The sequence below is a fragment of the Anopheles darlingi genome, chromosome 2, assembly GCF_943734745.1.
Source record: "Anopheles darlingi chromosome 2, idAnoDarlMG_H_01, whole genome shotgun sequence".
NCBI lineage: Eukaryota > Metazoa > Arthropoda > Insecta > Diptera > Culicidae > Anopheles > Anopheles darlingi.
This window is the reverse complement of record NC_064874.1, coordinates 50,837,686-50,849,803: the sequence shown is the minus strand read 5'-3', so window position 1 is coordinate 50,849,803 and position 12,118 is coordinate 50,837,686. Positions and strand designations below refer to the sequence as shown.

The 12,118-nt window shown below is 38.3% G+C and overlaps 1 protein-coding gene across 29 annotated transcripts in view; it reads right to left on the bottom strand.

Annotated features, from left to right (window-relative positions):
- The window catches only part of LOC125949482 (modifier of mdg4-like), a 33,380-nt gene that overhangs the window by 5,514 nt on the left and 15,748 nt on the right, over positions 1 to 12,118 (bottom strand). Inside the window, exons 5-7 of one of the 29 annotated variants that reach the window (XM_049676516.1) lie at positions 2,108 to 2,260; positions 1,521 to 1,665; positions 953 to 1,459 (exon numbers count right to left, since the gene is read on the bottom strand). The exons of 7 other annotated variants lie outside the window; for them this stretch is intronic. In XM_049676516.1, coding sequence (XP_049532473.1) covers positions 1,306 to 1,459; positions 1,521 to 1,665; positions 2,108 to 2,260 — 452 coding nt within the window. In that variant the 3' untranslated portion in view covers positions 953 to 1,305. Of the gene's footprint in view, positions 1 to 6; positions 257 to 334; positions 456 to 952; positions 1,460 to 1,520; positions 1,666 to 1,850; positions 2,051 to 2,107; positions 2,261 to 2,395; positions 2,952 to 3,151; positions 3,714 to 3,923; positions 4,238 to 4,299; positions 4,793 to 4,887; positions 5,194 to 5,356; positions 5,914 to 6,026; positions 6,288 to 6,400; positions 6,912 to 6,980; positions 8,003 to 8,136; positions 8,561 to 8,632; positions 9,066 to 9,338; positions 9,478 to 9,614; positions 10,223 to 10,429; positions 10,796 to 10,917; positions 11,370 to 11,451; positions 12,109 to 12,118 lie in introns of those variants that run through there. 21 more of the 29 variants (XM_049676526.1, XM_049676537.1, XM_049676539.1 and 18 more) reach the window with 21 other exon arrangements.

The following is a 12,118-nucleotide window of genomic DNA, read 5'->3' as shown; positions in this document are numbered from 1 at the left end:
GCAGCAACTATGTATTAATTGCTAAAATGTTATATGATCATCATCAAATTTATTCCATAAATCTTTTTGCTTTGCTGCTTTGCTCTGCTTGGCATAATTCTTTTTGCAGCCTTCTTTTGCTTTGCGCAGTGCGCTCAAACTTCCTCTCGCTCGACGTTTTGATACGATGGCATGGTTATGGTTTGAACGTACAATCTGGAAACGACGACTGTCATCTGTAGCATATACATGCTGTTCTACTATACGTGCTTTGCATCTGCGAATGGAAATGCAAAAAGAACAAAACAAAAGTTACTCTCCAATGCCTACGGACAACATGCATACTAAATGTTACCTGTATACTTTTGCCTGTGTACATCTCCAACTAGAAGATACTCTACGCGTTTTCTCTTTCTCAAATGTGTAACCATTCAGCACTAGACTTGTGTTTTTATGTGCACTAAGCGCAAACGACACTGTCGCAGCATATCGCATGGAAAGATAAAAAAGAAAAATCATTTTCTAACACTCGCCACAATTGGGATCACTATCAAGTTGCTCTGATAATACGAATGAAATGATCATATTGCATCTAAATAATCAACCAATGGAATCTTTTATTAGGCAAGGGAATATATAATCAGGATTTCTTGCAGCTTTTGATAGTTTTCAGTTTAGTACGTAGAGTTTCGCCTTCAGTTTTCTTTTTGTCTAGTCCTTACAAGCTATCTCTTAGACATGTACTTTAGGACTTAAGGTGATTTACGTCAGGTAGCTTTTAACAACAGGATGGCCGATCCGAGATGTTGTAACGAATGGTTTACACCTAGAAAAAATAAAATTTTGAATCATTTACTAAAGTACAAGACAGATTGAATTGTCCCAGTATATTCTAACACATTCTCAGTATATTCGATCGAATATTGAACATTCCCAGTATATTCGATCCTCCCACTGAATCTTTTTATGATAATCTTGTCCATCCATCATAAGCCCCAGTGGTTCTCCAGAGTTTAACTCAAAAACTGGATTTTGGTGCTGATTAGGTGTGGTGTCTGAAATAAAAAATTATCTTTAGAATCTTTAATAGCAATTTTCAATAGCTTTTTTCTTAGAAGAACCACTTGATTACCATCTTCAAATGCCATGGATAAACGGATCACAATAAACGGCTTGTATCGTATTTATTTTGAATGAAAGACCTTGTACACACTCGTCTACTAGTCGAATTTCGTAGAACGCGACATGAAACTAACTTTAAAAATGAAGTACCTTTCCTGTTTATTATTAAAATAGTTTACTACACTGTAAATCTCCACCAACAACTTATATATACCGCATACGTTGCACACGTCGTTGCTCTAATAACTGTTTCAGTTCACCCCTTTTCCGACGCTCCGGTATATGTGGATGATTGTGCTCACCGTTGATGGAGAATACCCTTCCATCCAGACGATATGTAGTGGCTTTCGCCATACATCTGAAAATGGATACAGCATAGATTAGAGCATTGTATTATCATCGCACAACAACATTCGTACTGTAAAGCCCGGAAGTGCACACATCGCCATCGGATGGTTCGCGAACGGACACACTGCCTACTGTAATTTTGACCATCGATCATGAGTTGCGGTGTTCCCTTTTTGCTTTTCACGTACACGATATCCCGATCCAACAGGAGTTGTCCTGTGAAAGAAATTCATATTTAATAGTATTCTTCATGTACACGACTTAAGCAATACATATCTGTAAACTACTATATATGTACTACAACACGCTGTACATAGTATTATGTGCACTACAAAATGAACTGAAACAATATGCAAATGTATTTATATATCAACGGAAGAGAGAAAAAGATTCTCGTTAATTTAATCAAGCATTTTTCAATGATTTGCCTTTTATTGTGGAACAATGTGTTTAATCTTGCATTTTCCTCGTCATGCGTTGCCGGAGCATCTCTTTCAATGAACCACGCTTACGGCGTTTATTAATAGGCGAATGATTGTGAATGGTTCGTCCAATTTCGAGTAAACCTGTCGTACGGCGCTGCCGATACCTAGCGGGACAACTGAGAACATCAATAAACACATTTATTACAGTTCGTAATTATCTAAGCGGCACTCACTTAGTAAACCATACCGTAGTGCACGAAATTCCTTGCATCGCCAGTAGATGGTGTCGGCGTTGACCATATGCCGAGTAAAAGAAAATCCATTTATACAAAGGTTGGTAGAATCAGTCCCAGTCATCAAATACGATGAACTCAGCATTTGCGGATCTAAAGAAAAAAGAAATTGAAAGAGTGCCATTACTGAATCTCAACCAAAACGTGTATAATATGTTGCAATTTTCCATTAGGAAAGTAACAATGCAAGTGTAAATTGATTTATGATGATATATGAAAGAAAATTCAGAGGCACTGGAAGCATTCTTTATTATCGTTGCATACTATCTATTATCCAGCCCTCTTATTCGCAAAAGCATTTTTACCGTGAAAATAATATATTCTTATGAGAAAATATACAGAAAAAATGGAACAGAAAAAATGGAACAGAAAAAAGAAAAGTAAACTGTATTCTACTGATCCACTTTCAGTGTCGCTTTTCCCAACACTTCCGGATCTATTCTTGACGGCTGTCCGTGCGAGTGCTCGTCATCTACTACGTAGTACAACTTATCGTAAATTAATACCTGCGCTTGACAACTATTTTTGCTGTGCCAAGCGCATCTGTAAACTTTGTGCTGATTTCGACTGTAACGAAAAACAAAATGATGCCCATTGTGCTCTAAACCTGCACCGCCTTTCCTGGTCGGTATGATTCGCATCTCAACTGCATTGCGATTGGTTATCTCTTCGAAGTTTATGGTTGTCGCCTTAGGTCTTCTCGGAGTTTTGATTTGGCAATCAATATTAGACGATAAAGTTTCCTCTCCAGAGGAAAACGTTTCCGCCAACATCTGATGAACTACTAAAATTGTTAAAAAAAAGAACAAAAAAGAGAAAAAACAGAAACAATGCATATAAGCAACACGAGTGTGCGGATTGTAAGTTTCGCGCTTGGGGTAAAGGTTTGCCCCTGAAAGAATGAATGAAACCGAGAAGATTCCACGTGTATCATTCATTTTTTTTTTCAAAATGCGGCAGAAACCTAAGGGAGTAAACCTTTACCTGTCTCACTAATTGGCCACAAAATATAGCAGCAAAACCTTTTAGATCAAATCTGATAAACCGCAGTAATGACTACGTTTGCGTTTGGCCTTTCCGAAGATGGCGTATCAAGGTTTGCTGTACCGGGTCGAGATTTGTTCTTGAATGCTCTTATCAACGGTGTGCGTGTGGTTGCTTTGAGTAACGTAAGTAATGCCACCTTTTACTAGGATCTGTGCGGGACAGTTGAGACGCTTGAACTGCTCACATCGGTAGTAACTGACGCTTTTGGCCGTAAAGTGGTGCACGAAATGGTGTCCTTCCAGCAACACCTTGGCCGAACCAAAGCGCGAAGCTAAGTACTCAACAGGAGTCCCGGGTTTGGCCAATATATCCTCTAGCGGTACTTGCTGCCGTAATGCCTTGCTAGATTTTGCTCTCTTGCTCTTACCATCCGTGTTGTCGACCTTATTGACCAGTCGGTAATTGCTAACGCTAGATACACCAGGTTGCACTGGATCCGGCAACTCGAACCCGGTTTGATTGTTTCGATAATCCGCTTTCATGGCTCCACCTTTAACGCCTTTTCCGGATTTGAACATGTACAATTAACGATAGGATAAGAAAAAGAAAACAATAAGATAAAGTTAATTATCAAACATCACACTATTAAATTAGATTTCAAAGTACAAAGATTTTGATGGTGTTCTAACCCGTTAAAATGTAAAATTTCGGATTCCTACAACTTTATTCCTTCTACTCTCAATATATGCCTATCATATGTCATATGCATACATTAACAATGTGACTACTTGTGATTGTGTTCCGAAGCGATACTGTAAACGTTTAAGCCTTTCATAATGATACGTGCCGGACATGTCATTGTGGCATGCTTTACGCATCGATACTGTTTGCATCCGTTTCTGGAAACATGATGTTCAAAGTAGAAGTCTCTGTACAATAATTTCATTCCTCCTGAACGACACGGTACCATCACAGCCCGTTCCGGAGGTTTCTGTAGAAATGCGGAAAAATCCATCTTCAGCCATCGAGATTCATCTTTCTTTTGTTTTTTCGTACCGATGGTCTTTCGAATTTTCACTGCAACTAAATAAGACAAATATCGTGTATTAGTAAGGAAAAATGTATTTTGCTCTAACTATACCTCTTTACTGAAAATTTAATTCCCGACATATTTCAGTGTACAGATATACGCTGCTATGAATCAAATGTTATTCATGTTTTGATGGTGGTCGTTTATTTTGAGGTATGCTTTTAAACCGGTTCGATGTCAGGAAACAGCGAACACGTACTTCCTATCCAAGAACTCTATTATGATTTACTCATTAAAATACTTTTGGCTGTGACTATGCACTGGATTAGTTACAGTTACATGATAAGAACCGTCTGGCATAAGTGCTGTTACTGCGCGTGCGTTACACCGTTGATTATTGGTCCGTGTTCGACATGCCCAGTAGGTTTTCTTCTCTGTTTGATTATTCCGGGCATACGTATAACCTCCAATCACTAATAGCTTTTTTCCACGTTGGCCCATTGCATAGCTTAGTTCATCACAAAGTCCCAGGTAATAACTATTGGTACTTCCATCTACATCTGTTTTTAGATCTGATTCGAATTCTAAAGCCTGGACAAACTGGACATCTATAGAAATAGAAACAAACGAAAACACCGTTAATTGAAAAGCGAATTGTTACTTTTGCTCAACAGATGCGTATACGGGTTCACGGACCATTTGTGCATAGCACCTTAAACTAGTCTTTCTTTTAAATAATCTTTATTCGCTTTCTTGTAAAGTTAAAACTCAAAGTCATCCACCGGATGATTGTGGACAATATGTCGGGCTAATATGTTTGATATCGCTGAATCCGTTATCAAACGCGCTGTGCACTTCCGGCTGCGTTGCTTGGAGCAGGTCCAGTATCGTCTGTCTTTCACATGTTTGCTACAGAAATAGGTAAAATCTTGGAACAAAATTTTCAGTGCACCTCGCTGTCCCTTGACGAACGTATATGGCATCTTTCTAGAATTTATCATAAATTTGCCTTAAAATAGATAGAAAAAGATTAACAGAATCTTATTAATATTGGGAGACATTTGGACCTAAAATGAGTTTTATGATAGCATAACTATCTTTTTACTCAGCAACACTATTGCAAATGAAATGCGCACAGAATTAAGATAATACAATAATTGATTTTATTTATCATATTTCTGAATTTCAAACGACTAAAGGTCCCCTTTTCGACTGAAGCTACGAAATTATATTGAAATTATGACAGAGTTTCCCCAAGTCATATTAAATGACATTGATGTATTTACTTACGCCTTTGGACAATCTTGCAATTGAAATTAATTTACATTTAAATGAATTTCAAGCTTAATCAACCCAATCCTGTAGCGATGCACGGTTAAGGATCCCAATCTTCTACTGATGTATTCGCACTTTCATTATTCCGTCGGTGGGTGATTGTGGTTTTGATTTTTCAAAATCATTCCGGCCGATCCGTCCAGAGTTATTATCCGTGCCTTGCATTTTATCGTTCTGTTCTTCGAGCACAGCCAGTAGGTTTTGTTTCGTGCACAATTATTACGGAAAAACGCGTATCCGCCCATCACCAACTTCGGTCGGCCTTTAGTTCCAGTTTCCATGCGCAAATCGTGAGGGAATATGTGTTTTCCTTCATAATCATCGTCGAATTCGTCCTTATCTTTCCGCTTGCTGATGCGATCGAACTTCTTTTTACTTTGCACTTGGGAATGAGCTACAAATAACCAAACGTAATATTAGCTTTCTATTGGGATGCAAGTGAAATTGAAAAGAGCAGAAATGGTTTATTGAAAAGTACATAAAAATAATCAATATAAGAAAAATATGGGAATTAAAAGAAAAAAAGCGATTAACGAACTGCGCCAAATTCAGACAAATGCATCAAAGAATTTCGATTTATTTACTTTAACAGTCACAGAGCCACGAGCATGTTGAGTTCAAATGGATCGGATGTTCAGGATATTCGGAGAATGCAAACATATTAATATCGTTGTCCTTGTCCACGGGTGCTATGAACCATTAATCATTCTTTTTTGTTTCTCTATTGTTTCAATATCCTGCATGAGCTTTGTTGGGTGTGTTGCATACCTACAAAAAAATGAGACATTAGATTAAGCAAATATATCACCAAAGATCTATGACTAAGTTATAAACATATAATCACAACCAGAAAGATAATTATTCTTTATTGAAAGAAGACAAACTATTAATCATCATTTATTCTCAAGTTGCTGAACGTCACCGCTGGTACAGAATAAAATATTGTTAAAAATGAAAAAGAGCGAAAATTTCCAAAGAGCGAAATACGCCCTTCCTTCTTCTGTCTCATCTCAAGTTAGAGCGTATTACTTTTAAATTTTCATGCTAGAACTACTTCCTCGATGATGGGCTTATCGTCCAGGATGCTACATCGTTCGTAAAAATCGTCCATATTAGCCTCGATCATTTGGACCTTCGACAAATCGGTGAACTCGTCTGTATGAGAGTGTGCTTTGTGCGTAAACTTCACGACGAAGCTGTCGCGATGTGTTACAATCTTGCAACGACACTTTTTCGACTTGTATGACGAGCAAGACCAATACGAACGCTGATTGTCACCCTTGGTACGGAAGAAAGTGTTATTTCCAATCAACAATTTTGGTTTACCGCGCTGCCCAGCCGTAAATTGCCATCCATCTACGTGAAGTAAGCCAAACGATTTAGTCCGTTTCACTGCGAATGTACAAATGTTAGAATAAAAATAAAGAAAAAAAAAGATTAGCAAATCCCGAAAAAATCGTACTAAGGAGTGTAGAATAGAGCGAAATCGTAGGGAAAAACAGCACACATTTTACAATATTTTATTTATCTTTGATATACACACAATCCAACATCTTCAATTATTATTCATGATTCTGGGTCAATTAATGTTCCTCGATACCTTTAGCCATTGAGCAACCATTTTTGTAGTTTTGCCTAAAAGTAAACAAACAGAATGATATAGCATGAAAAACAAAGAGTTAGCGTGCTATTACTATGCTTGCGGATGATTGGAATTTCGCTTGCCAAGATCCGATCAATTTGTGTCGATTGGGTCAATTTACTTTCAATACTTTCACAAATATTCGGTTACTATCGACCGTATGCCATAGTACCCATTATAATTGAAATCCAAAGATTCGGTAGATTCTGCAAACAAAAAGATATTATTACAATAAGAACAAAAATCTAATATTTTAAGTTTCAATATGTTATGCTAAAATTATTAAAACAAAATATACAGCGATGTGGTAGTTAACACGTGTATTCATTTTCCCCTCAGCTTACGTTGCGCTACAGCAGAACTAATAGTCGGAACAATATCGGAAATTTGAGTATAATATTCCGATCTACCAGTCAATTTTCCTTTATGTGACGACTCTTTTTTCTTCAGAAAATTTTCTGAATTTCATCTCTCTCTCCCAAAAAGGACGACTTATCAGCAATAAGATCATCGCTGAGTTCTTTTCTTATTGCATCTTCTAATAGTCCTATTGGGCTATGCCGGTTTATCCTTTTCATTGCAGAACAATCGGCAAATTTAATGTTTGGGGCATGATTGTGTTCCGGATTCGAAGAGCGTAGATACTCTTGCCCATTTCGCTTAACTGTGATAGCCTTCGCTTTGCATTTAATTGAACGGTGAAGTGAGCATCGCCAATTGATAGAATCGATAAACTCGCCGTTCCGAATATACGAATAACCTCCGCTCACGAGTAGTGGTTTTCGACGTTGCGTACAACCGAAGCGGGCAACCTCAAGCTTCGCTATATCGTATCCTCTGCCTGTAAAGAGATAAAAACAGGAAATCGAAGAATGTAGATATTATTAATGTGCGATACACAACCATTAACATTTAAAGAACTCAAAAGGAACTGTAACTAATTTACATCATTTATTAAAATAAACGGTGGATTTAAACCGTTGGTTTTGTGACTTTATTAGACCTACTCTGGTTCTGCACTGTTCCAGTTTATTCGTGGCAAACAAATAACTTTTTTTAGGTTTGTGATAGTCACAGATGTGGTAGATAGAAGCATTGGTCTATGAAATGTCCAATGGCTCCAGCTTAATCTTGCGTCGTCTTCGTGGCGAATGGACCTCTCGGCCGTGGGTGTGTTCAATGTTGAACATCTTCACGTACTGGCAACCATTAATGTTTTTCGTCAAGGCTCGGGCTTTACAGTGTAAACGCTGATAGAATCGACACTTCCAGTTTACCCTCGCTCCGTTTTCTGCCGTTTTGTTTTTGCTGTAATAATAGCCGTCATATACCAGACACTGAGTTCCACGAGAGGATACCTCGAAAAACGCTGGTTCGGTAAACGAAGACGACTTAAAATCTGAAACAAATCGAATGAAAGCCACAATAGTTAATTAATAAGCCATACCACTGATATGAAGTGCTGGCGTTATAAAGTAAAAAGAACCACACATTCTTATATCCAACACACGCACGAGCACACACCCAACCCATAAGGCATTAATTGGTGAAGATGATTGGTATTCGTTTGTTTGCTGTACTTTTAATGTTTACATATCCAAAAATAGTTTACAGCTACAATCCGTCTAACTGCAATAGATAAACTCACGAAATTGTATCTTTTTTACATGTAGCTTTGTATTCGAACTTTGGATGGTAATGATCCGTGTTTGTGACCTTCATGTGAACAAGGCCCCCGATATCTTTTGTTACGGCGCGAGCACGGCATCGGTAGCGAGTGAACAGCGAACACTTCCAGTTGCACGTGTTCACAGACTGCCTATCTCGGGTGTACGCGTGTCCATCGTGTAGCAATTTGTTATGCCCACGGCGCGTGGTTCCGAACACCGCTGGCACAAAGGTTCCTACAAGAAGCAAGGAGAAGTAGCGGGATTCGCGTTAGTAAGAAATCAATAGTCAGATTGATAATAGCAATCTGATTGTGACAATCTATTGTCGTTGAATCGGGTCGAATGGTCAGGTTGGATATTTGCTAGCCATCGTTGCTTTATTGTTCGTTTTATAATCGTTTACTGCTTTTCGGGTCAAAATGAGCATAGGTGCCATGGGAATGAATGTTACACGTTAGCCGCATCAACACCATCCCATGCGACTCATTCGTGACAGCACGTGCTTTGCATTTGTATTTCGAATGAAGTGAGCACTTCCAATTGGATATTGTGCCTTTTTGCTTCTCCCGCACATATCCATGTCCTTCATAAAGTAGCATCTGATGACCTCGTCTAGTAATTCCAAAAATGGCTTCGCGCAAATTATCTACAAAAGATAAACAAAAGTCAGAAGTAAAAAATGTGTGTCATTATGTTTAGATACAAATATGATAAAATACACCTAATTAAAGAATGTAAGGTGAACGCTAAAATCGCAAAATCCCGCTAGGCCATAAGCAGTCGTACGATGACGAATGATTGTGTTTATCAGTTTATTCATTACTTAAAGAAACAATTTGGTTTGCGAAGTTCGGAAAGTCAATTGCCCATTACCAGTCGGCCTTTCGTTATTCGCAGTAGATTATGAATGGAATCTATGAAATGCTGAGCCACACCATTTGAAGCACACCATTATGATTTTTTAAGACAATAAAACGAATAAAACCTACTACATGTATCCGTTCACGAGCTTCCACAATCAATTCATATAGGGGACGATTTGATACCATCGAACGCTGCAGATCGTCTATAATCATCTACAGGGTGGTTATGCTTGAAATTGGATGGCCTAACGCAAACCACGCCGTTAACATATTTCGTAATAGCTCGCGCGCGACATTTGTGGCGCTTAAACAGCGCGCATCTCCAGTTGGTTGAGTCTGGAAAATCTCGATCCTTTACATACTGAAAGCCCTGATAGATAAGTTTCCTAGCTCCGCGCTGAGATATCCCAAATTCCGCTGCTTCCATCGTTTTGAACAGTTTACCGTCCTGATCGATATCATATTTGGAAGAGGTATAGTCTGATTTTGTGCGGCGGGATACTTTCACCGGGCTAAACGTAATTTTTTCTGCAAAAGAGCCAGAAGGAAAAATATGATGTTAGTAAAAAATAAAAACACTATTGACTATCGAAAAAAGGATTATCGAAGATATAATAAACGCGAATAAACGTGAACGTAAAGTATAGAACGTTTTGTCTATAAAGTATCTATGAATAGCTTTTATTTATAATTTAATTTTCCAAAACAGTTCGTCAGGAATCAAATTATCCATTCTGATAGCATACCATGAACTAATCGTCTCACTTCAGGTATTTTTTGCGACACAAACGTAGACCAATTAATTTTACATCTGAGCGGCGCTTCAAGACACCTTGCCATCGACACTTTCTGAAGGATGACTATGTGCTGTTCCGGATCGGCGAATTAAATATTCGGATGTTGAATGCTTGGCCGTAACACATGACGCACGACAACCGTGCTTAACGTAGCGCGCACAACGCCAGAATATGTTTTTAGTGCTTTGCCTATTTTGCACGTACTTATATCCGGCATAATTAAGCATAGTGCGTCCACGTTGCGTGTTGGTGAACTGTACGCAGGACTCCTTTACCAGCATCCACGAATCACCCCTTAGTTGAACTAAAAATAAAAAAAAATATCAATCAGACAAATAAAAAAAATTAGAGAAGGCAGCTGCAATAGACACACAAAACGCATTGACTAAATAAAAGCAAATACACGCATCTCGGTACTACTAATAATTACTTAATTGTGGGATAAAAAGCGTTTATTATAGATTAGAAAAGAGAGAATTCCCTTAATTAATTTCTTCACTCTATCTATCACTTGGCTGCATGCGCTCTTGTTTTGGCTGCGAGCTTTTTTCGTTCTGGAACGATACGGTCTGGTAGAATAAATCTACAGTCTGGTAAGATAATTTCTGACAACCGTTTATAGTCGGCACGCTTGAATCGTCGTGCAACATGGTTGTGCGAAGTACCACGAAACACTTGATTTCCAATCACATGCAGGCGGCCGTGACATTTAATCTTGGTAGTGTAGTATATACAACGCCAATATTCCTTCTCGTGTATCGTCTTTTCTTTGCAGTAGTAGAACCCATTGTAACTCAGTTGCATTTTGCCCTTTTGGCTCCTTCGGTAAACCAATTTGTTTGACTCCTCCTGGCCGCAATTTGGTTCAGTTTTGATACCTGTATAATACGAGAAGAGATACAAAAAACAAAGAGTTCCGTTACTAAAACTGTAAACGTGAATTCAATAAACGATGCCAAAGTTATGTGTGCGTAGTACCTAAAACCAAAAATTACTTATCATCGACCATGATGTTACAGAAGTTAGGTTTGTGTTTTATTTAAGCCGTTTTTTCTCGTTTTGGGTTGGATTCAGGAATTTCTCGACATCGTTTCTTTTTCCTTATCTTCAGCAAGTCTTCGCCTAACAATCCATCATAACACTGGACATTTGAGAAATATCAAGACAAACCGATGAAGACCAAATTTGGATGTTCAATTTATAGCAAGAACGGATATTTCTTATACTAATTGTAAGCGATTCCACCTCGATTGCAAAGAAAATAATTAAAAGGTAACCTAGTGACATATGAAAGAGAATGGTATAGGCCAACAGATTAATAAAATCCGAATTAAAATAACTACGTAATAAATAAAGACGATTGATAATTTTGGTTCGCCTTGGTTCGCTTCAGTGGTGCATGTATGTGCTGCTTCTCCCGATGTATAACGAAACGTTGAGGATTTTTAAACTGTAGTATCCGGGCCGGACACTTGAGTTTATCGGTTGCCATCGCTGAACAACGCCAAACTACCCGCTTTTCGTTCTCCGACATGAACAGATATCTCATGCCTTCGATGACAATTGCAGGCCGACCGCGAGATGACTTTGTAAAAAAAATATTTGCTCCACTGGCATCTACGCGTAG